The 27,000-nt window shown below is 30.9% G+C and overlaps 1 protein-coding gene across 6 annotated transcripts; it reads left to right on the top strand.

The window, feature by feature from the left end:
- Positions 1 to 27,000, top strand: LOC111045055 (glucose dehydrogenase [FAD, quinone]). 6 transcript variants are annotated; one of them, XM_039442607.1, is made up of 10 exons: positions 53 to 95; positions 2,201 to 2,294; positions 5,845 to 6,100; positions 10,289 to 10,547; positions 11,956 to 12,202; positions 15,383 to 15,596; positions 16,564 to 16,844; positions 18,016 to 18,295; positions 19,640 to 19,774; positions 25,817 to 27,000. In XM_039442607.1, the coding sequence occupies exons 2-10, from the start codon at positions 2,224 to 2,226 to the stop codon at positions 26,045 to 26,047; spliced, it is 1,974 nt and encodes a 657-aa protein (XP_039298541.1). In that variant the 5' UTR covers positions 53 to 95; positions 2,201 to 2,223; the 3' UTR covers positions 26,048 to 27,000. The 6 variants fall into 6 exon arrangements, with proteins under 6 accessions (XP_022186050.1, XP_039298541.1, XP_039298540.1 ...); XM_039442606.1 differs by lacking the exon at positions 53 to 95 and adding an exon at positions 184 to 440; XM_022330358.2 differs by lacking the exon at positions 2,201 to 2,294 and having other exon boundaries at positions 1 to 95.

The raw sequence follows: 27,000 nt of genomic DNA on the forward strand, positions 1-27,000 counted from the left end.
CTATTTAGTGTTTGATTCGAATTTTCAGGAGTTACTCAATACTAAACAGAGTCAGCAGTCAGTTGGCCTTGTGTTGCTCTGAAGTGTTTTAAAAGGTAAGAGAGTCCTATTACGAAATATATAATATAATTATTGTCAATGAAATTCAATCAAACGTAGACAAAAACAATTCCGGGTTTGTACTAGTATGGAATGGCGCACCAACTATTAATATTGCTTCTTCTCCCTTGTTTACTATTTTTGTAAAACGTAAACATTACTATTTAAACTACAGGTAGATTCCTTTTTCAGTCGGTAATCTTAGTAGTGTTGCTGTCAAAAATTATGATAATTTTTCAAAGATGAAGAATGTTTTGAAAATTCAAGTTCAAATTCGGTGTTTTATTCGATGTTTTATTTTATGGGAAGTTATTGGATAGTATTTCAATTATTCTTATTTGGTAAGTACCGATTACATCATTTCAATATTCATTTCATTGACAAATCAAATCAATTATATACTCCATTCCCAGGATACTCTATTAATATACTCCGAACTAATTTCCAGGGACCTACTCTATAAAATGTATGCGTTAATTACATTAATAATATAGAATCAGCTGATTCAAATAATTATTATATTAATCATTTGATATAAAATAATTTTATTGACGAATTTTTCATTTTACATTATCCATATCCATTTTTTTAAATTCAAATTTGTAAAGCTTCATGGAACAGCAAAGGTATAAGCTCAGATATGCTGCATCGACTTATCTAATTATTGATTTCTCAAATATCACACTACCCACTCAATTGACTTATTAATGCTTTCTTGCATTAAATATTTCTTCAAAAATGTATTGACATGATTTATTGCAATTTATTATGAGATGATATAACAAATAACAACTGGAGTAATTTCAAATCAATCAATCAAATCAGTTTCATTTTGCCAAAATAATCATAAATCATATTACATGAAATAAATATATAAATATACAATAGGTACAAAATAATTGATATAATTTATTTGCATGTCATGTCATACAACATATTTTGGCACCTTTGAAAATATTATTATATTAATATTAAGAATATTGATTGACAATGGTGTAATAAACGAAACGGGTCTTTCCAAGTATCAATAAATCTGTGTTTTTTGACAATTTCTTATTCTTTTTCATTCAATATGAATAATTACCACAATATCAACTTCTCAACTACACAAAAAATTAAGAATAGCAGTGTTGTATCAATGTAGATATACATTGATTATGAGTTGATTACATTATTAATATAGTAGCAGCTGACTTCAATAATTATTATATATGAATCATTTGATAACAAATTATTTGATCTTATCAAATCATTCTATTTCATTGATGAATCAATGTAGATACAATGATATTCAGTTCCATAATCTGAAAAAAATCATTATTATTCTTACTTTAATAGTTTATATAATATACAAATACAGCAAAAATTTATACACGTTTATTGTTCATCAAGGAGTTTGAAAAACATATTTTTAATACTACAATAAACTGATAAATTAATTTTTTAAGTCACACCCAATGATTTAAATTATTCCTGACACTGTCTTCACATTTATCTATTCTAGATTCTTAGTTAACTATAATTCTCTCATTATATTGAGATATCATTATATTTTTATAAAATTCATTAGGTATTGAAGACATTCTAGATTTATCATCACTCAATCAACTTGTATCATCTTATTAAAAGGATGCTATCATTACAGAGTACTTCGCCCTATAACGCATATTACTTTATTCAAATCTCTTATTCTTTCATAAAACTGAATATAATATTCTTTATCACTTTCTGCTATCGAGCCTATACAATCGATTCTACATTCTATTATTTTGAATAGTGATTTTACAAATCATCTGTTACATTTAAATAATAATGTTTATTCTCATAAGTTTTCATGCTTTGGAGAAATAACTGGTTTTAAAACTAGAAAACCAGAGTTCCCAGATTCTTAAATGAAATTAAAGACAATAAATGTTAACTTGAGTCGACTGTAAGTAAAGTGTCGTTTCGGATTGATTCAATACTACCTAATTTTGCTGATTCGAGCATAGTATTATATTGGCTAGGTATTGAATGATAAATCTATTACAATGATCTCAATAACATCTACGGTATAACATTATTTATTCTATTAAATATGATTTTTTCCAACCGTTCACAGCGTCTCCTTGAACTTGTGATTGAATGCCAATTAACCTGATCTGCTGTAAAATAGGAATAAACGTAGACGTCTTTCCAAAGTGTTTTATTTTGAGGTCAGTGTACAATGATGTTTCCTCGTACAGTATTATATATTTATTCAGTACGAGAAGTTTACTAACAGTTTCCATTGTTCGTGTTTGATTTGAAACCTATAGGTTACCATTTTCAGAGCTAAGGCCTACTGCAGTTGAATGAAAACATTTTTTAGTCTACTCACATAGTGTTGTAGCTTTGAGGCCATACTATACGTGATATTCAGTTAGTTTCTTACATCCATGCAATTTGATTACCGGTGTGGAATAAAGTTCCAGAGCTCATCAGCTTTAACTTGTGTTAGATATCAACACACTCTTCCAATTGTGAGTCAAGAAATTTGTGTCAAATGAATAAATACCTCTATAGTTATTTTATATCCAAAGAATTAAATATTATCGCAAATAATTGTTTTTGAAGGCTATCAATTTCAATTGTTAACAATTTTGTCAGGTTTTCTCTCAAACCGTTCCTCTGTTTATTGCTAGAGCTCCATTTGATAGGATTTTTTTCAATATGAACGTGTATTCATGTGTTCTTTTCAAAAACTGTACTTTGCCTATCATTTTGTTTCTGCTCCTGTCACAGAATATTTTTTGTTCTCAATCTCAAGTTAGAACATATGTTTAGACACACATGCAAAAACTATATTAATTGAAATTTATTTTATTATAAATATAAGCATTCACAAATCAATAATAATGTCATCTTAACTATGCATTGTGATTATCATATTATAGCGCACGTAAAATGATCACCTGATGCGAGATGAACAGAGAGGAATACAGTAATGGTCACTTATAGAATTTACTAACAGTTTCTGTTTTTTTTGTCTTTTTTTTTTAATTATTTGTCACAAATGATGACTTCTTAGACTCAATATGAATGAGTGTTTCCATTCCAGACTTCCTGTGACTGAATTACTCTGGTATAAATTCTATTCATGAATATTATCTATAATTATAGTCATGAATTCATAAATTTAATAAAAGTCTTAAATTGTATAGAGTTCTTAACTGTAAAACAGTTATCGATAAAATTACAAATAAAAGTTTTCAGGCTACTTGAAAAGTTCTTATTATAACAACACTATAGTATCCTTAACCCTTCCATTAAGTTTGTAGCGAGAATATTGATGTTGTGGAACTTTTCCATAATTGAAGAGACTTGAAATGTCAAAAATCCAGTTTATTCAAATAAAAATTGTAAAATGTTCTCCTGTAAAATGTCAATTTTTATTTAAATAAACTGGATTTTTAACAATATTTCAAGTCTTAACCCTTTCATTATTTTTTTTCAAGACAGCTGGTGATTATACAATTTTAAAAATATAAAAAACAAACAAATATAACTATTATTTATATACAGGCTGTAGTCCTCTAGAAGGTAGTCTCATATAATATATAGCATGTAGAGTAATTTACTAATATTAAGTGGGCCATTCCCTATTCGACAGATGGTCCAACAAGTACCGGTAGTCCTTTATGGGAATTTATGTGACTTGATTTTTATCCAAAATGGTTTATTTATTTCATTTAATTTATAAATTCTGATTTTTTCTGAAAAATATAGAAATTCATAATATGATTTCAAAGAATGATTTGAAGACGATGTATTATCTTTTATACTTTATTATTACAGTCTTTCTTCTGTTTGTTAAATCGTAATTGGTCTTAATCTATTCACAATGTATGATAATTTGCAGAATACAGAACTCTATTAGAAGCATCAAGTTACATTTCAATCAAGATGTGATTGAAATATTTTAACAATCTATCATTATTTGAAATATTTATCAAACCTTTGAAATATTTTAACAATCTATCATTATTTAGTTTGATTCTTCACAAAAATTGCTGTCTTTTTGACCATCATTCATGTTTTTTCCTCTCAATTTTAGTTTTGAGTGAATTTTACCAAGTTGATACAGTCCATTTATATCATTCTTCCCTATTCCTATCACTAATCACTATTCCCAAAGAGAGAGCACCGACACCTAGCTCTTGCTTGTGGGTATTAACTTATGGCTGTGGTAGCGAGGAGGAGTTGTATTTCTTCTTTTCATAATTACTAACTTAAGAAATGTAGATAATGCTTTTTGCATAGCTTCACAAACTGCATGACTTTTTCTCTTCTTATTTTTCTATGTCTATCTTTCTATCTTGTTTTTGTAGTAATCTACATTAATTTTTACAGTGCTCATCTATTATAATTTTAGTTTCACATTAATACTTGAAGTTTATTCATGTACAGTGCTATTTTGTTTTGTACAACTATGGGTCTTCTTAGACTCAGTGGAAATTGTCATATTGTGTAAATAAAATGAATAAATTTATAGTTTATTTACAGTTGATACAGTTATATACCTCTACCTACAGTAATTTTATTTTCCAAGCCTTCTGATTTCTTGTTTTTCATTCTAATAAACATTTCGCTTGTATCATTCATATCAGGTGGATAATTTTCATTTTAATTTTTAAGTTTATTTTTTTCTGTTTTATTAGCTCACTGATAGTCTAATTAATAGAACACACTTCTTATTAAATACAATAATTGATTCACATATCTATTCTTTTATTTTTTGTATACATAAAATAATAGTTATAATGAAGCATGGAATATTAGTGTATTTCATCGGATATAATAATCCATAAATGTTATAGGAAGTATTCAGTATATTATTAAATATGGCATGTAAATATTAAAGTAATAATTCATTGTTTGGTAACTTTCTGGTAGTGAATTATTAGAATAACTTTTCATAAAAATACAACGATTTATGTAATTATACGGTACATAATTCATAGAGTAGGTCCATATTTACATTATATTGATTATTTAAATAATTTTTTCCACGATTCAGCTATACTGATGAGGTGATAAAATTGAATTAAAAATAATACTGATGATCAATTGACATTTAAAATTATAGTATTTCGTTTTTGTAAGTTGGCTTTCCTGTAGAATATAATAAAATGGAGTTATAGAGAGACTCACTTCAGATTTTCATATTGTCATAACATCTAAGAGCTTCCTTAACTTATTAGGTATATCATCCATAACTTATGCTTGCCATTCAATCATTACTGACAGTGTAAAGTGAGTCTCAGTATAGATGGTTCAGCCATACTCTCAATGTTCACTATTGAACTGGTTTATTTATAATATAAGATTAGGATTACAAATCTGTGTGAATAATAAAGAACTACTCACCAAAGTAATTAAAAATATTTATAACTTTGTTGATAATAATATTTCAATGTTTGTGTTTCCAACCGTTTAGGCTACATCATATTTTTGAATGTTTTTTCTTACCTCCTACAATTCAAAAATATCTGAATAATAAAATTCAATTTCTATCTTCTATTTTCTACAACTTAGTGAATAATATATTTCGATTTTTTATCTACCTACTTTTTTCAACGTTCTAAATAATATAGTTGGATTTTATTATAATATATAGTTGGATATACCTCCTAATCCTACCATTCACAAATATCTGTATAATTTGATTTGATTTTCTATCTTCCAGTGTTTATAACTTTCGGATAAAATATTTTCATTTTTCAGGAACCAGATGGCACCCCCTTCGCTACGAGCAATTTCTCAAACCCGTATTGCACTTTCGTACGGACCAAGCTTCAGTTTTGTGATTTTGATCCGACTGGCAATCTATTTGTACCGACAGGACATTGAAGATCGTGCCAATCAGGTGAAAGATGTGCCGCTAGCTGGAATTCACAAGGAGTATGACTTTATTGTTATTGGTGGTGGATCCGCCGGTAATGTCGTGGCCAATAGACTATCGGAAATAGGTAATTGGACGGTAAGAATAGGTTTTAAATTTTTTCATCTTTATTCATAATAATTTCCAATTCCACTCAGACTGATGACTATATTGCATCAGTTATCGATAACTAGTGTTTTGCATTCTGAATAATTTTGTCATCCCATCCTAATTGCCTTTCTGTGTTGTAGTGAAGGTGATGTTCTGGTAGGCCTATATATAAATCCATATTGAATAAAACTGTTATTTCAAATTATTGTCACTACCATTTTTCCTTTTATCACTCTAAAATAGGTATTCAACAGTGATTAATAATGGGTATCAACCAAGTGTAGCAAATAGTTTCTCAAAAATAGTTTAATAAATGAGTGGTTGTAACAATTTCAAGTTGTTTTATTCGATTATGCTATTATGTTGACTTACGCACGAGGAAATACTACTATGGACAGAAAAACGTGAAAACACTTATTCGATTCCATATGTCCTGCTATTCTATGTTACCAATAATACAGAAACTGGATATTTGAAAATTAATATAAATACACATTCACAAAAAAAACAAACAATTACGATGCTGATTATCATGGTTAAAAGTTACATTAGTTGATGAATCATTTTACTCAGTTAAATAAGAACACATCATCATCACAAGAAACATAGTGGGTGTTTTAGGATGGAAACATAGGGAAATTAATCTGAATAGTTGAGGTATCACAAGCTTTTTTATTCTCATAATTATTCATAAAATTTATTCCATACAATAGCTTTCAATTTCACTATTGATCAAAATTCTAAATTGATACTGCTGTGATGTGATATTAAAATCAGCTGAACTGTATTACTGTATTATGTAGGCCTAAATGAATAATAGCAATTGTGTATTGTGAAATTAGCATTGCAAGAACTCATCATTCGATGACTCATTCAGACAAGTTTTTCCTGTCAATATTTCAAATTGATTAAATCATATGTTGGAAATGTACGTTCCAGAATACGTGATAGATCCTATATATTAAATAGCCTTGTGCTAAAATCTATAAAATATCATCTTCATTCAATGTTGAGGTGTATGTTAATAATATACTGTACATTAAGTATTATATTCTCTAACTTTATGATTATTGGTCTACAAATTGAGCTACGATCTTTCAAATAAATTGGAAATATTCAAGATAGAACGAATCGGTAGTTTCCTTGAAGTTGAATCTAATTAAAAATCGTAATTCAAGTCAAATTTATAACGACATTTACTGAGACAGACAATACATTTTCCATCTGAAATGCATATAATTTTTATTTCATTTTTTGCTTCACATTGGCAATTGATGCTTTATTAATGATTTAAAAAATCAAGAAAGGCAAGTCAATAATTCATGAATTAATGGGGAAAGTGTGACTCACACTAATACAATTTTGTCAAGTTTGGATTTTTATAGAAAGCATCCATTGGCTTCCCAAGAGAGTACCTAAACAAAGTGTATCAGCATAGACAATATTGTTATTGTCTTCAAGTTGATTTTGTTCAATTTTTTCTTCTTTCTTATCTTCCTCAATATTATAATAATTCACATGAAGACTATCTTGCTGTGATATACTGTACATGAATACATAGATTTGTCCTCCTGTAAAGACTAAATCAATATCTCTCTACTCTCCATTCGATTTCAAGTAAAACGTTTGTGAATTGTAGAAAAAATATTGTAAGTTACTTGGAAGTTTCAAGACATTTTATCATTTTTCTTTGCATGTAACTTTAATTTATATTCAATTTTTAATTTTACTCTGTATTACTATTTTTATGACTTGCCTAAGCCAAACATTTATTCAGAATATTTATCTGTTGATTTACTGTAGGCTCAATATAGTTTTGTAAATTACAATATTGTTGTAAATGTGCTTTTGTAGTTGACACTTTATTCATCAAAAGTTTACATCGAATGAGATAAAAATAAAAATAACATAATCTTTGAACATCAAACTCCAACTAGTTATTTACTTGTAAACGTTCGTTGCTAAAACAGTCACCTTGGCAACCGTGTTCACATGATAAGTATCCATGTAGGGCCAGCCTACATCACTATCCCCCCCTAAGGGGTATTGGCCTCCAATATCCAGATTTCCCTGATAAGGTGCTAGACGATTAATGTGTACAACCTTTGGTTTGGTTCTCCCTTCAGTTTTTTTAATCCTGTACACTACATCATTTATTCTCTTCACAATGTAGTATGGGCCTTCCAATGCTCTTTCTAATTTTGAGCAAACTCCTCTAATTCGCTTTGGGTTATATATAGCCAAACGAGTTTCCCTTCTTCAAGTTTTGTTTTTGATGCTGCCAGATCATACTTTATTTTTAGTTCAGTACTGTATAAATTTAGATGTTTTCTGGCGATTTCATGAATTGTTGAAAGATGATTTTCCAAATCAGAAATGTATTCCATCCGATTCTTCTGTTGATCTGGTGGTCTACCAAACATTAAATCTCCAGGTAGTCGAATATCCCCCCATAAAGCATTTCTGCTGGACTCCAACCAGTTGCTCGGTGTACGGCTGAGCGGTAAGCCAGTAAAAATAAAGGAAGTTTCATATCCCAATTTTTCTGATCTGATGAAACTGATTTTCGTAGAAACTCTCCTAATTATGACGCTCTACCATTCCATTGGATTGTGGATGAAGTGGGGTTGTATGTGTTTTTTTATCCCTAACAATTAGCAAACTTCTTGAAAAACATTTGATTCGAAATTTCTGCCTTGATCACTATGTAATTCTAATGGCACTCCAAATCGACTTATCCAATTATCTATTATCATTCTGGCAACGGTTTGGGCCTCTTGATTTGCAATGGGGTATACTTCTGGCCACTTTGTGGAGTAATCAATAATCACCAACAGATATTTATTACCTTCAGTAGTCACTGGAAACGGACCGGCTATATCCACAGCAATTCTTTCAAAAGGGGATCCCACATCATATCTTTGCATCTTTCCTTTGAACCTTTTCTCTGGTCCTTTACTTGCAGCACAGGTATCACAGCGCCGACACCACAACTCTATATCTGCTCCAGAATTGACCCAATAGAAGCGCTGCCGTATCTTCTCTAGCATCTTATTAGTTCCAAAAAGACCACCAGAAGCGCCACCATGAATCTCTTCTAAGACTTCTGATACCCTTTTATTGGGTATGACTTTTTCTAGAACCATAGAAAGACCATCTGCCGATTCCCATTTCCGAAACAGTATTACTCCATTAACAACCTGCAGAGAATCCTACTGAGCCCAATAGCTCTTGTAGATAGCACTTCTATGTGAAATTTCAGCCCAAGCTGGTTGCTTACCCTCGTCTTCTTTCAGAGTATCCAAGTCTCCAATGTTGCTGTCGTTGATCTGGTCTTTCCTAAGCATTGCATCACTCCAATAATCGTCAGACTCTATTCTAATTGCATTCACTATCAGAGATTGTTTACTTTCAATTTTCTCACAATATTTACAGTCCTGAAGACATGGTCTCCTTGACAGCGCATCAGCATTACCATGTACTTTGCCTCTTCGATGTTTTATAATAAAATTATATTCTTGTAATCGTTGCATCCACCTTGCTATCTGACCTTCCAAATTCTTAAAGTTGAACAACCATTGTAAAGCATAATGATCTGTTCTTACTATAAACCCTTGACTAAAGAGATATTTATGAAAATGTTCTAAACTTGCTACTACGGCCAATAATTATTTTCTTGTGACACAATAATTTAACCGTTTTAGACAACTGCAATTCCAATAAGTTCATGCTCCTACTTTTTCGCCCATTTCCAACAGTCATAGTGACAAATACCCCTAGAGCGTTGGTTCTCACGCCGAAGGACCCAGGTTCAAATCACACTCCTGCCAACTTTTTTTTGCAGATGATACTAATTGTTTTATCTCATTCTAATAATAAATCATTAAAAATAGATTATTATTATTAGATAGAATAATTAAATTGTATCATTTCATTATGATTATTACATTGATTTATCAAAATAATTGGATAAATTAAAAAAAAAAACAGTTTAATGTATTGGAATTCAATACTGCAGTTGTAGAAAAAAATTTGTTTGTAATACGAGCGGAAAGCTTCTTTATCGCTTTCGTCAAAATTACCACGCTTCGCTATGCATCGCGTGGTAACTGTTTTGACTCGAGCGATAAAGTCATGTTTACGCTCTTAATACATAAATAACTATTTGGATTGCAGGTGCTTCTTTTGGAGGCTGGAGGGGACGAAAATGTTCTTTCAGATCTGCCCATGATGTATCCAGCACTTCAGAAGTCACCACTCGATTGGGAGTTCAAAACAGAGCCGATGCCTCACCAAGCTTGTGGCGCCATGAAAGAGAATCGGTCCTCTTGGCCGAGAGGAAAGGTGATAGGAGGATCTTCAGTCCTGAATGCTATGCTTTATATAAGAGGCAATAGGAACGATTATGATCGATGGGCCTCTTTGGGCAATAAAGGTCAGTTTACTTTTTTATTGAAATAATGAATCTCTACAGAATTGGGGTGCAAATATATTATTCACGATAACATTGCAGAGCTGCATTCTCAATTAGGAAATTACATAGTGGAAAGAGAATTTATTTCGGTCAAAAAAAAAATACATCAAATCTTATTAAATGTTCTATGGAATGTCCATGGTACGGACTCCATAATAATATTTGGTATTATGGTATGAGCTCTATAATAAGCTTATCCGAGTAAAAATAATAAATAAAGAGCGGAAAGTGATTCAAATAGCCTAAAAATTGCAGAAAAATTTGTACAAATTTATTATAGCATGAAGAATTTCTACAAATTCATTTGGAAATTGTGGAAATTATTTTCATTGATTAACTTATTTTTGCTAAATTGATAAGTTATACAAAATCATCTATGCAATTGACAATACACATTCATCACATTCATTGTTGGATATTTGATATTGTTTCACAAGATCAATATTTTGATCAATCTATATAATATAAAAATACCATTCAATTCTTAACTAGCCTACATGATAAATTTTTCAGTGACATGATCAAAACAATCAATCCTGCAAACATATATGTCCATTGAATTATCTTTTGAAGCTGGTGGTACAGGTACCCATAATATTATTATATTCTATTTAATTTTAGACGACAGTCAAAATGCTATTGATAAAAAGTCTAGACATTGAAATGTTGAAATGCAATAGAATATAAAAATATATAAGAATGAAACAGAAATCATCATTTTTTGTGAGATTTTTACTGTTGGGAACTAAAGATTATTCAAGTACAAATCCAAGAGGCTTTTTTGTGATCGACCATTCATGTGAAATTGTACTTAGCTCAAATTATTGGATGTTTGATTGTTATAATTATTATCAAACGAAAATCCAAATTGAGTGCTGTAAATATTTGCAGTAGCAGAAGTCTTTGGGGTGATTTACAACATTTAATTTAGATTTCCATTTAATAATAATTTTTCATCAATAAGCATTTGAATAAATGCAATTTCTCATTTATTTCCATCTATAGAAATGTTAATTTGATAAGAACAGGGTTACAGATTCAGATGAGAACTAGAATCGGCCTATATGACGATCATACATTTTCTACTGCTTTTCGCACTTTGGCACTTTTAAAAATACAAATAGAATCCGATCCAAATGCGAAAAGTATACTATTGTTGCAAACACTTTTGTACCGTACGAGAATATGTTGATAAGGAATTTTTCAATTTGCATATATTTCATGCATACACTTCTGAACACTTGAACATTTACTGTTGATTATCCAAGATTTTTTAACTTGGACAATTATTACTGTAGAACACTTCTTGACTAATTTCCTAATTCAATTAGCATGATTTAACGTAATACACTAATCGCTGGATTTTCAGGTTGGAGTTATAAGGACGTTCTGCCTTACTTCAGGAAGTCGGAGGATGTGAGAGTTCCTGAACTAATGAAGTCAGATTACCACGGGACTGGAGGCTACTTGACGGTAGAGAATTTCCGATACTATTCGCTTATTGCCGATACATTCTTGCAGGCAGGAACCCAGCTTGGATATTCAGTGGTAGATGTCAATGGTGAAAGCCAGACAGGTTTCACCAAATCGCATGGTACTCTCAGAAATGGATTAAGGTGATATACCGATTTTAAATTAGTTTGGTTATTAATCTACAACTCACAATCAATTTTTATTCTCAATTCTGTACTATATATAAATTATATCGTATGAGAATACTTATATAGGAATGAAGTCCTTATAATATTCAACTAATGTCATTTTGTATTATTTTTTATAAATGCCATTCTATTCTTATATGAATCTTAGGTACTTATAACACAATAAAAAATAGACAATAACACAATTATAAAAGAGTGCTACAGGCTGACGCTCAGATTCACTAATGATTCAATCAGAAATATTACTACAACAATACAAAATAAGTAAAAACAAAATTAAACTAAGCTGTATTACTAAGCGTACTGGAATGAATCTTTATACACGGTGTATTGAGATGAAAGACTATAGAGAGAAAAAAATTTGGACAAAATAATAAAAAGTTACAATATTTTATAATGAAAAACTTCAAAAAACAAATCACTAAGATTTCTAAGATAAAATTACAAAGGAAAATAAAGGAGGAAGTGTTACAGGCAGGTTTATTAGTGGTTAAGGAAGGTTTACGTTTAGTCTGGCATAATAGTAAATCACAGTGTGGGGGATACATTCCCTCTTAATAATTTATAGAAAATTCAGATTCTATCTCCTCCTCATACAAAAGAATGTCCTCAGTAGTCATTTTAAACACTCTGCTGACCAGGATCCCTAATGAGAAATGAAAGAGAGTAATTACCCAATCTTTCACACCTTTGTGCTTAATTCCTATCAATACATTCCAGATTCGATTGTGTTCATTATTTGTTAAGAGATACACTGAGATTTTGATTTTTATGATATAAATTTATAACATTATCTCATTTTCTATGGAATGAGACAAAAAATTAAATTGAGATGATTGCATTGAAATATTATTATATTATACAGTTTTACTTCATTTTTTGTGTTTGAATTCAATTTAACAAAAATTCAAAATGTTTTCTCCCTTACAAGTCAGCTTTGACTGATGTGTTTAATCATGATAGTCTGCTTGTTAGGGTGAAGTTTATAAATTGATTAATAGATAGTATAGTATCACGGTATGGAATTTCTCATGATTCATTATGCGTAATTCATTCATAATTAGGTCTACCAGTGAAATTTGAAAAATAAAGGAATGTTCGAACCAAGAGAAATTTTAATGTTGTATAGGCCTATCATTCAGGTATATAAGACAGAATATAGAATATAGAATTACGTCCTTACTTAATGTCGTGGGGAAGTTTGGATAGTAATGTCCACTCTTCCACTTAATCACAATAGCTATAAACATACAGAAACTATGGTGTATTTTTTCTTTAGGGCTACTTTAAATATAAATCTCAGTACCTTTTTAAATTATTTTATCACAACATGTTTCGGACATTAATGCTATTTTCAAGTGCCATTGAAAGGGTACTGAGATTTATATTTTATTTATAGAAACCATAATATAGTATGGCCAAGTAATATAAAATAGAGTTATCAGATTTTTTGTCATCTGATTCTACTTCTGGTGAGCAAAGAAATTGTACATTTTATTTTGGGGAAACTGTCAATTCGATTGCTCTGAATTTTGTTGATAGGTGACGTGTGAGCTGCACGTTTGCTCATCAAATCATCCAAAAACGTTTACAACAAAATTGGCTGTCGGAATTGATCAGCTGATTACCGCTGAATTGTTTTGTCTGCCCAAATTTCGCATTCGTCACAGACAAATCAAGATCACTTACTTCCTCCAACCATAAACTAAGACTAAAAATATCTTGTTTTGCAATTGACAAAATTGCTCATCGATCAAATCCACGTCGATCTTGGATACTATTTCCCCCTTCAGCAAAATCCATTCTTAACATGCATAGTTTTTGCAACATTAACCTATTTTTTGCATTCATTGTATTGTTTTCTCTTCATAGTAATTCACTTCGTTGTCCATTTACAACACGAACGTGACAGTAACAAAATTGGATTACAATTTCACCTTATTACTACATCAATGAAAATAAGCAGCTATGAATGAAATGGGTGATGTAAGATTTCTGAATTATTATGACGTTTTCTTGGATATTTATGTCGACTATAATAACTGAAAATTATGGTTATCTATACAGGCTGGTATTGAAATTTGAGGAATAGGTCATTTTTACTGAATAAAGCTATTGATTGTTGCCACTAGTTCAGATTCATTCCTCTACCATCTTTATTTACCGTTCTTCATATTATACAATTTTAAATTTAATTTGCTTATGGAAGAGAAACGCATGCTAGTTCGGAATCTATGTTTTTGTTACAATATTAAAATTATCTTATTTTATTTAATTGTACCCATGTGGTAATGATGGTATCTTATTTCATTCATTTGTACCTATGTAGTAATGATATTAGGATCTCTTGACACTATGATACAATTCTAACGCAACACCTATATTGATACTGATACAATGATATACAGTATAACTGAATATTATATGATATACTAAATTAATACAACCTAGAAGACATGGAAAGTTTTTATGAAACCCTAGAGTACTGATCTTATTTTTCTACTACGGTACCAATCTACCAAACATGCGTAAAATTTACGCATTACTAATTATAGCATCAATTTCTTAATTCCTGTTTTTATAATGTTCTTATAACGATACCCAGATTGTATGTAACTTATTTATATTTGAAGTTTTTGCATCTTTACAATTATTCAAGTATGAGAATTGCATATTTTTGGAAAAGGTACACATTACAAGCTAACTAAAGAGGCAAATGACTGAAATTATCATGTAGTGTTCTAGGCATGACGATAATACAATACTATATTTGGAAAATATGTCGTTATGAGAATATGTAGAAGGGGTGGGCCACTGGCTTTTATAATTTCTGCAGTTATTACATCTTTACCTGGAGCCCTGTAATTCTTCAGTGAGTTAATAGCCTTCTCAACTTTATGTAGGCCTATTTGAGGCTCTTGAATGAATGGCTCTGGACCTATTTGGCTGAGATTTTCCACTTGTACATTCTCACCTATAATTTCTTCAAGCAGTTCACTGAATATTCTCATTTATTTCATATATTCTTTTGAATTGGCAGAGAAGTTTCGTAAGTTTTTTCAAAGTTGCAGTTTTGGTGGACAATCAGTGTTATTTCTATTACGATTATGATAAAATTCTATTGAATTTTTACAGATGCAGTACAGCTAAAGCATTTCTAAGACCAATAAGAGATAGAAAAAACCTTCACGTCAGTCTGCATAGTTATGTGAATAAAATTGAGTTCGATTTTGTAAATGGTAGGAAGGTGGCAAGATCTGTGCTTTTCACCAAATTGGGTGGACGTGAAAGAAGGGTCACTGCTAGAAAAGAGATAATATTATCTGCTGGAGCAATCAAATCACCTCAGGTATTTTTTTTAAATATTTCATCCATGAAATTATTTATTCATCACTCTACAAATTTTTACAAAATATCATAAATAGGCATTAAGTTCATAACTGTCCATTTTCTAAATTCTGTATACAGAATTACAGAATACAAAAAAAAGTTAAAACTTCTTATAATTTATTTATTTAATCCTTAATCAGTTTAAGCAACTTTAGCTATTAAAGAAATAAATACAGAATTTTTTTTGCATTTTTACAATATTTTACTATACTTTTTAGAAATGACAAAACAACATTTCGAATGTACCTTATATTATAATTTCCTGTATAGTTTATATTTTATTTTAAATAAAAATCTTCATTGTTCTAATATGAATATTCTACTTGATAAATTATTTTGATTTTTAATGGCCCAATTGGCCCTATATATATGAACATTTCTCAAAGACATGTGCCAAAAATAAAAAATCAGGAATATTAAAAAAAAATCAAAATTGCTATTAACTGCATAAATTCTATAACTTACCGTAATTATTTTTCATGACAACAATGAATGGTTTGAATTGGAGATCTTAGTAATGATAAATTGAATTGTTGGCACGTGATTGAAATAAAATTTATTTGGGAGTAAAATCTCACTTTACATAAACTCTTTATCACTATAATAATTATTGTTTCTAAAAAGTGAAAATAATTCAGTTGCTAATAGAGTTAGAATCAATCATATGAAGAATTTTGCTATTTAGTTCACTTTCTAAAAGTTTATTTTGACACTTGAAAATGACCCAAGGGCCTAACGAGTTAAAACACGTCGTGTTTTCAAAAAAAGAGCCATAGGGAAATAGTTAATTCATTGAAAAGCTATTGAATAGCCCTGAAAAACAACAGAAATATGATAATAAAATTATTGTAATAAAATAGCTATAAATTACTTTCAGTTTATAGCAATTTTTTTATTGTATTATAAGTCAAGTCATCTCATTCCAGCTCCTAATGCTATCTGGTATTGGACCAGGGGCCCACCTCCAACAAATGAATATATCAGTTCTGCTTGACAGTCCTGGCGTGGGAGCCAATCTTCAAGATCACATAGCTTTGGGAGGTACAACCTATTTATTCACTTCTCCCCCGGATACTCGACCCATGGGTGTCGGATTTGTGCTGCCTCGTATGATGACCCTTAACTCTCTGTATCAGTTTTTGAAAACTGGAACAGGTCCGTTTTATTGTCTTCCTCTGGCGGAAGTTATGGCGTTTGTCAGTACCAGGTGAGTACTGTGAAATTTATAATAATAATAATGATGAGGCTGCGTCTAAATTCTTGAAAAAAACAAACCCTTGTCATATGAGCTTATCTAGGTAGCGAAACAACTTTTTGATTCAAATGATAATGTTTTGAGTGAAAGTAGTCGAGCTATTTAGAATTTCTCATCGCCAAATCTGCAACAAATAAAGCAAATAATAATTTTAACAGAGCTGATGAAAACAATCTTCAAAATACAATACGGTAGTATTTCTATTGCATTTAATGCTATCATGTAATCACCACTCTTCATTATACAACACACTCCAACAATTAATAGTATTATATAGAATAATGATACCGTATTGAACAAATTTAATAAATACAAGAATGAATAATACGATGACGCATTCTATTGTAGGCCTATCTAATGTTTTTCAATTATTTATTGCATTCCCTGTTGGTTGAATGAAAATGTAGGCAACTATTTGTCACAATTAAAAAATCTTGTTGGATATTGGCTATGTATGCTCAACATTATACATGAAAAATTAATGTTAGGATAAATCATGATTCATTCTAGTATCAAGTATCTTACTATCTTGCTTCCTATTTCTGCGAAATTAAATAGGTACCGTATGTAGGCCTACATTTTATCAGAATCATTCTTTCACAAAAAACAAGTAATACGGCTTCATACGTGAAAGCATTTGCATTTACAGCTAATGGTTCTTAACTTATTTGAGCGATATCTTATCAGCAGATTGCTTTTCGATTCATAATTACTGTAGGCTATTCTATACCGTTATAGTATTCCTTCTTATACTATTTATATGCATATTCTCCTAAATATTATTATAACTTTTATATATTGTATCTTATCCAATTGAACAAGCTCATTCTGGCATGCCTGTTTCTGAATGTAATTGATTTTCATTCTTGTGGTCTTGTACAGATAATACATAAAACCACTATTAACTCACACACTTCTAGACTAGTAGAGTTTGTGAAGATTTGCCGGAGGTGGAAAATCTTCAAGTTCATCAAAACTAAAAATTCAAAGTAAGCCTAATCTTGTTATAGTATTTTGCTGCTGTTTAAAAGCATTAATGCTCCTATACTATCATCCTATTCTGTTGTAATATTTTACATTGCCATTACATCATAACATTCTACTTATATCTTCTGATTTTCAGGTTGAATAGGAACAAATCATGGCCAGATATTCAATTATTTTTGGCAAGCTCTTCAGACAGCGGCGATGGGGGATTGTTCAATAAGAGAGGAACTGGACTTACCGACGATTACTATGCTTCCGTGTATGAACCTATATTGTATAAGGATGCCTACACCATTGCTCCATTATTACTGAGACCTAAAGCTAGAGGAAGAGTGGTTCTCAAAGACACCGACCCGACGAGTAGCCCAATTATTGATGCAAACTACCTATCAAATGACGAGGATATTGCAGTGTTGGTAAGAATCTTCCGAGATTTTTTTGTCGATCCTCCTACTGTTTGATATGGAAATATAACATTCAACTTGATTAGCGAATAATGTGTGACAACCGTTTAATATCAGGGATTTTGAAACAGGGATTTTGAAACGTTATTTATGCAAAATAATAAAATTACGGTATTTGTTATAACGCACCTAATTAAACTCATTAGAGTTACATGAAATGTATTTAGTTATAACCCTTATTTGAAAATTTAAATTTTCTATCTTCTTAGATGGATTTAATAGTCATGTGAGAAATGTATTTAGTTATAACCCTTATTTGAAAATTTCAATTTTCTATCTTCTTAGATGGATTTAATAGTCATGTGAGAAAATACTTTTTCAATTGAATTTGGGATTCAAAAATTAGTTCTAGAAAGTTTAGATTATTTAGAATCCTAATTTTCATGATTACAACCTGTGTAATAATCATGTCTCATTTTTTATACAGATTGAATTTATATTTATTCACTCTTCTTTGAAGGTTACTGATTATTAAAACACAATAAAAAAAATCATCAATAAACCCTTGACATTTTATTGCAACACTACTATTTTACACTTGAAAATGGCCCTTGAAGAGTAGTGTTGCAATAAAATTAAAAGTACTTTATAATTTTTCTATTGTGTTTTGATTTAATTTATCTATGATACAGTTGGATACTTTTCGACTTGACTAACCTGGATCATGGACGGAGAACCTATTTTGAATTTGATGAATACTCTGATTATGAATTTAATATTTCAATTTTGATTTTTAAAACATCTTTATGAAATTATATATATATATTTTTTAATGTGTTTTTAAACTTTATTGAAGAAAAGTTTATATTATTCATGATTAATCACATTAAGCATTTCTATATTTGATGTAAGATATTTAGATTATTTAATTTACGGTTTGTGTATCCATTTAGATTAGTGATGTTCAGTGGAGATTAGTGGTAATGTATGTTGGACACCTCCACTACCATGTCATTACAGTCATTAATGTGTCATAATGTCATTACAGATATTCCAACAGAACTGAAAAAGTGATTTTTATTGTTAATGCTTTACATTATTCTATAGATATGCGAAAAGATCGTTCTCCATAGGTTTTGTTTATACTGATCGATTTTCATTCTGAGAATGAATGAGTTTCATGAAACTTCAAAATTGAATAAATTATGTGTTGTGAGCATATAACGAAGTTGAGAAATCAATCTTTGAATCATGTTCGTTTTTTAATAATGATTCATCTTTAAATTGAACATTGAACAATACAATCTTGACTAACTTGTATTCGACTTCTAATTCAGGTCTTTTCTACTCCCACAGGTGGAAGGTGCTAAAATCGGTTATGAACTAAGTCAAATGGATGCACTGAAAAAGTACAACGTGCACATGCATAACATTTCAGCTCCAGCTTGCAAGCACCTAGCTTTTCTCAGTGATGAATTCTGGGCATGTCAGGTAACTTAATAGTATTCATAATTTCTCATTTCCAAAGTTTCCTTTGATCTGTAGGCCTATAATAACATTAACTCTCCCGTCATATTATAATTTATAATTATAATTTTTTTATAATTAATATAATTATATTTTTTTTAATTAATGAACGATACTTATATTTTTTGGTATAATTTTTTTATAGGGCTACTAGATAGCTTTTCATAGCCAGTAGGTTCCTGTTATTCTTCTTTAGCATAAAAAAGTATTGGAATAAAAAATTACAATATACGAGTTGTTAGACCCCGCGGGCTTAAGTACTGCAGATTGGCAGATTCTACAAATGTAGAATGCACATGGTGTGCATGTTGTGTGAATGATATGCAAATGTTGTATTACTAACCTCTAGGCTAGTATTATGACTTGCTAATTTTGAGCAAAGTTGAGAGTGAAATACAAACTTGAGGTTTACAATTTTTTCAAGTGTTGAGGATCTCAACAATAACATTATTCAAATTAAAGCACGACATTTTCCAATTGAAGCACAATTTTGTATTTATTATTCAATAAAGAAGTCAATTTGATAAAAACTATCAATACAAAACACATAACACATTATTCTGCAGGCCTACCGCCATATCTTTTACAATTTCCTCTCACCTTACTTTTCCCCCTAAAAAACAGCTGTCTCCATTCCACGTTTACAACCTAAACAATATTACCAACATTCCTCTATCTCATTTTATACTATTGATTATAAAAATATTTAATTATGATGATTTTATTTTATTGATTCATTTATGATAATTAATGTAACACTAGAACCTTTTGGTTAATTTGTCATCTTAAAAATAATTTTCCAAGTTCTTGTAATTATATTCGTTAATTTGACATCTTAAAAATAATTTTCCAAGTTCTTGTTATACCTTTTGGTTAATTTGTCATCTTAAAAATAATTTTCCAAGTTCTTGTTATACCTTTTGGTTAATTTGTCATCTTAAAAATAATTTTCCAAGTTCTTGTTATACCTTTTGGTTAATTTGTCATCTTAAAAATAATTTTCCAAGTTCTTGTTATACCTTTTGGTTAATTTGTCATCTTAAAAATAATTTTCCAAGTTCTTGTTATACCTTTTGGTTAATTTGTCATCTTAAAAATATTTTCCAAGTTCTTGTTATACCTTTTGGTTAATTTGTCATCTTAAAAATAATTTTCCAAGTTCTTGTTATACCTTTTGGTTAATTTGTCATCTTAAAAATAATTTTCCAAGTTCTTGTTATACCTTTTGGTTAATTTGTCATCTTAAAAATAATTTTCCAAGTTCTTGTTATACCTTTTGGTTAATTTGTCATCTTAAAAATATTTTCCAAGTTCTTGTTATACCTTTTGGTTAATTTGTCATCTTAAAAATAATTTTCCAAGTTCTTGTTATACCTTTTGGTTAATTTGTCATCTTAAAAATAATTTTCCAAGTTCTTGTTATACCTTTTGGTTAATTTGTCATCTTAAAAATAATTTCCCAAGTTCTCAAAATCTATACCGGTATTATGATACCCTGCCTTTTTATGCATTTCTTTTGTAATCGCATAAAATGAAGGTACTATTTTTTTGAGCCAGTTTACCCTGAAACAGGCGAAGAAAGTGTCTTATTGATACATTTATCCAGATTCCTTGAAATTGGACAATATTTCGTTTTGAAAGTTATCTTCTCCCTGATTGAGAATATTTAATAGAATACGGTACTGTACCGTACTCGTTATATTGGTTATCCATCTTGTTTTCACTATTATTATTACTATCGTATTTCATAAAACTTTAAAGTGAAAAACACTCACAACCTTTGGCTTGAAAATGTGTAATACCAGCACGAAACGGATGTCGCCACATCAAAGAATTTGAGCGTTTTTTCACATTAAAGTTTTATGAAATACGATAGTAAGAATACTGTATATTTGATTTCATCTATGAATATAGGCTAATGATGACATTTTTAAATGAGACTGAGAAAATATTTCCATTCTATCGGTTACTAATGCGAAGCTTATAACAATGTGTCTGTGTCATACCTACTAAACTAAACATAATTTATCTACCAGAACCGATTGAAATTCCAAAAAAACGATCCAATACACATATTCTACATTATTATTGGATCATACGCACTGTTCGCATAATCTATTATGGAGAATAAATCTACGAGCCTATTTACATTCATATTCTGATGTTTATAGTGATGTCTTACCTTTCAGATTATTGGGGAAGTAGTAGGCCTATATAATGAGACAAGATGGAATTGATTTTTTATTGGTACAGTAGGCCTACCTAATACGCTACGGTGTACCGTGATAATACGTCTCCTTCACATTAGTTTTCAATCGATTTTTTGTCCAGTAATATTTTGCAATATTGAGATTCATGTTATTTTGTTTTTTTTTGTATTGGTATAATGTGCTTGGGATTTGTTGGTTATAATAATTGTACTAGGAAATATTGGATAATGTAACAGTAGTTGAAAATCTATATCGGCAGCTTTGATAAGAAGAAATTACAGAAGACATTCTGTAGTTGTCGGTAGGCGGCTTTCTCTTTCTAGTTAGTTCTGTGGTGTCTGTGGCGAGGAAAGATGCAGTTTTTCAAGTTCCATGTAGCGGACATTCAAGAAGGTAGGAAATAATACAATAAAATCTGTTCCTCCAATCTCCAATAACACTCACAACCTTAAATGAAAGGGACTCAACTCCATAAATGAACAATTCTAATAACACTGAAAGACTGCAATAACTAACACTATGACAAATGAAAGGGGCAAAACTGCATAGTAATGAAATATCTAACTATAAGTGAGAGTGAATTATTGGTCAAATCGTGCTAGAAATATTAGAATGGTTGTTGATCCATCCGTAGTATAGGCTACGAATAGGTTCTCCCAAGGGCGTAGAATGCAGTTTTAAACTGTAGTCAGTCACTTTTGCATGTCGTTTATTATTGTTTCAGGTATATTGGTCCAAGGTATTAAATTACTCTGCAATATTGGCTTTGTATTGTTTGAGAGTTGTGAGTTATCGGTTCTAAATTATTTACTTCTCTTTTATTATACCGACAAGCCAATCGTGAAAATCAATGAGATTATCTAGAAAAAATCTTACTCCAGCTCCGGTTTTAATGAGTTCATAAGAATGTCTCAATTAGAATAAGAACATGCTTTTATAATGTTATGAAGGCAAACAAAGTTTTCAAAATCACCCAATAAAATTGATGCTATTATACATTGAGTTTCCTAGTGCAGGTACTTACAATGAATGAATAGGCCAATGAAAGGAATAGGAGCATAATTTTGTTATGGCTTCATAACAGCCAATTGTTTCTAGAGTAGAGCGTTATCCTTTCCCATTTTTGTGCAGAAATAAACAAGAGTTGAATATTCAATTATTTGTCACAATTACTGAATTCAAATAATTTCCAACTAACATTGGTCAAATATCAAAACATATAAAGATAATGATCTTTTCTAGATGTTGGTCTACACCATCTCTATTCACTGTTTCACTCTCATACACTGTTTCATTATTGAGTCACATGAAAAATCTCTTCCTCCATAAAATGCTTCAGCAATTTGTTTTTTCTCGTGACCGAACTATCTACCATCAGGGGCGCCATTTAGGGTGGGCAGGGGGGGCAAGGCCCCCCCCAAGGACAAGATGAAAAGTGAAAATGCGGGTCTATCTACACGAATCCTTAGAATCTCATACTGATTTGATACTTTTTTAAACAGCAGAAGTATAATTCCTTCTACAGTATCAACAATGTAGCAAAATTGCCTAGCAAGTATGGGTACGGAGTAATAAAGAATATATTTTTCTCTGTGGTATAGTTGAAGCTTAAATATAGAATGGGTACAATTATTGATGAGGGCACAATAAGTGAGTTATTGCATGAATTTCAACGTGAGAATTAACTAGTTGCAAGATGTCACAGTGAAAGCAAAAGAAAGGGCACAATCAGACAATCAATAATGTATGTACAGAGTTGGTGAGAATTATGGGAACATCTTAATGTTTCTTTAGCTTTCTAACTGAAAGTTATTTTACAATTAGAATATGATCTCCAATGAAATTGTCATTGTAAAAGAAAAATTTATCTTCTTCCATGATTTTTAAGAAATCTGTTCCAGTGTATTCCTACTTTGGGGCCTCTCTGTAGGCCTATATTTCTAATAAATACTTCATGATTAACTAATAATGTAGACCTACATGCTTGTATTGATACTTCAACCACATTTGTATAAAACTGGAGAAAATGAAACATATATTAACATCTTCGAATGTAACATTTATGGGGAAACTCAGGACCCTCTATCCTAATTTAGTATTGTATTGGAGGGTTAAGTGTAAGAGAGGGCCGACTGCGCCCTAACTTCGCCCTCCCAGGTATAAAATAAAGGCAGTCATTCTATTCTATTCTTTGGGCGTATTCCTTCCCCCCTCATACCTTTTGGTTTTTGCCCCCCCCCCAAGCAGTTTGGTGAAATGGCGCCACTGTCTACCATCAAAATCATCCATGATCTATCTACATTTGAAGTTTTTGATTTTTTTTGCCATGTAGGGACAGTAATTCTTGAAAATTTCAACTCCTCACGTTAATAAGATATAATAATGAAGGTATTTTCAATGTCGCCTTCTGTAAATGCATTGTGTTTCATGAAATTTGAGTAGCATCTTCAGTCGTAGCAGGAAATAAACTTCTTCATTTTTGATGATTTTTTGTTGTGTGTGTGTGTGTGTGTGTGTGTGTGAATGAATAAATCGAGTTGATTAAACTTACTTGTCTTAGGATTCCTGTCATTGAGTTCAAATATTTGTAGCTTAACAAATGAAAAATATTAAACTGTCGTTTTCCCAACTAATTGTTCACAGTAATTAGAATACAAGATTTCTATGATTTTCTCTTACTATCCAGTGCTATAATCCGTCATGAATTTTGGTCCCTAACAACAAGTTCCTCCACCAATGTGATAAATAACAGATACGCTATAGATTTAGACGATGAATTAGATAGATATATGATTTTCATGATAGATATTTGAATAGATGGTACAGTCACAAGAAGAAGCTTTAAATTGCAGCAGCCTGTAGTTGGGATTCCTAAGTGACGACTGGAATCACTCTGGCCGAGATATAAAGCCACATTGTATAGATCATGAAAGCATGAAAAAGGTGGAAATCCTAAGTGACTACTCTAGCCACACTACACTGTACCATAAACAAAACATACCATAAGAAGGTATACCATGGTATAGGTAGTTTATGTTCTAAATTTCACTTTTAACTTAAGCCGATTACTGTCGACTACTGTCTATAATAACTGTTTTATTGGGGTAAGAATGTAAGAGCAGCACAGTATGAGAGACTACCAGCATCTTATAGCTTCACAAAAAACAAGTACTAGGACTATCGGCTCAAGTAAACAGTAAACACCCTATATCATGGAATATCTTCTCATGATATCGTTTCTCTACGACTGTATTGTACCAGAGACAAATAATACAAGTACAGTATCTTAAACGGTATCTTCATTCTATGATTGCAGTTACAGCCCACCAACACAACACTGAAGTGTAGCTACAGCCGAGCGGCTGAAGTCGTTTCAGTAGTCGCTTTTGATAGTGTAGTCGGTTTAATAGATGTACTGATAGCTAGGAAGAAAGACAGGATTGTAACATGAACTCGCCATTCAATGCAATAACTCTCCTTTACACAAACATCTTATTCATGATCCCGTTCCCATGACAACTGCCACAGGTGTCATCAATCATCGTAACACAGTAGAATTCCACCTTCATGGGAACCGAGCTTCTCTCGTGACTCGATCATTTATACCCCTGTTTTCCATCCTCTACTTCCCATGATGAGTAGGACGTCTTCTTGGATGTCCTTGAGCAATCTCTCCATTTGGCTTACCTTTTGTCTTCTTGGAAACGTCTCCTTGTAGGCAGCCGAGTGCTTTGCAACCTTTCCAATGATTATTATTGATGGAATGATTTTTATTCATGTGCCCTATTTTCTTCAGGCTCGCCAGTACACCATGACCATCTACCATCCTGTTGGGACATGTAAGATGGGTCCAGACCATGACGAAATGGCAGTAGTTGATGACAGGCTACGAGTTCGCGGAGTTGAAGGTCTCAGAGTTGTGGATGCTTCAATTATGCCTTACATCGTCAGTGGAAACACCAATGCACCCACTATCATGATTGCTGAAAAAGCTTCTGATATGATCAAAGAAGACTGGCTTTCATGAAAAGTTTTTGTAACAATATTCTAATGCTTATAAAGCTTAAGATACTATGCTTGCTGTTCATAGAATTCCTAGTGACAATATTCTAATGCTCAAAAAGCTCCCTATTATCAAATAAGTTGTGAAAAGTGTCTGTGACATTGTAGAGCGCTCTGGCTCCAACTTAAATTTCTATAATAGCGAGAAAATCTCAAGTATGTTAATCACTAGAAAGTTCTGAGTATTTTCAATTCAGTAGACTTTGACAAAGTTTCAGATATTATCAAAGACACTAGTTGTTGTGAAAATTGTTTATGACAATAATTCTGAAGCCAGGCTCCAATTCACATTCTGTTATAAGTCAGGAACTTTAATTTCAAGGTATACTGTTTATCGAAACGTTGTTGTATCTTTGATGCAGTAGCTGCCTGATCAGTAAGAATATTCTAAAGCGCTCAGGTTCTAATCTTCATCTTGATAGGTGGTAGCAAGAAAGGTTTAAAGAGAATTCAATCATCAGGTTGGAATAGTTCTCTGTATCTTCTAACACAATGATGCTTGAGTGTACCTGAAACAACTAGAATATTACTGATGAAGATTTGAGAACATTTATAAAAATTAGGGAAATTATGAAAATGAAAAGGGAGTAGGAAAGGAAAAGGAATGAGATCAACAGAAGAAAATTAACTAGGCGTAGGAGGAGGGGGATGAGGATAAAGAAGATAGTAAGAGTCTGATTCCATATTTATAAATCACAAACACAGTTATGTTCAATTATCAACATTAAAAGATAGGAAAAAATAAGATTAGTGTAGAAATACATTCTATTTCAGCCAGTGCCGTTTCCACATTGTATAAATATCATCTACGTTTCATTATCCCTGCTCACCAATTATTCGGTAAGCAAAATTTTCATTTTTCATTTTTTATAATGTCGAGTAGTATGTAAAATTGATAAAAATACTTATTTGAATTTG

Source organism: Nilaparvata lugens, chromosome X, assembly GCF_014356525.2.
Source record: "Nilaparvata lugens isolate BPH chromosome X, ASM1435652v1, whole genome shotgun sequence".
Classification (NCBI taxonomy): Eukaryota; Metazoa; Arthropoda; class Insecta; order Hemiptera; family Delphacidae; genus Nilaparvata; species Nilaparvata lugens.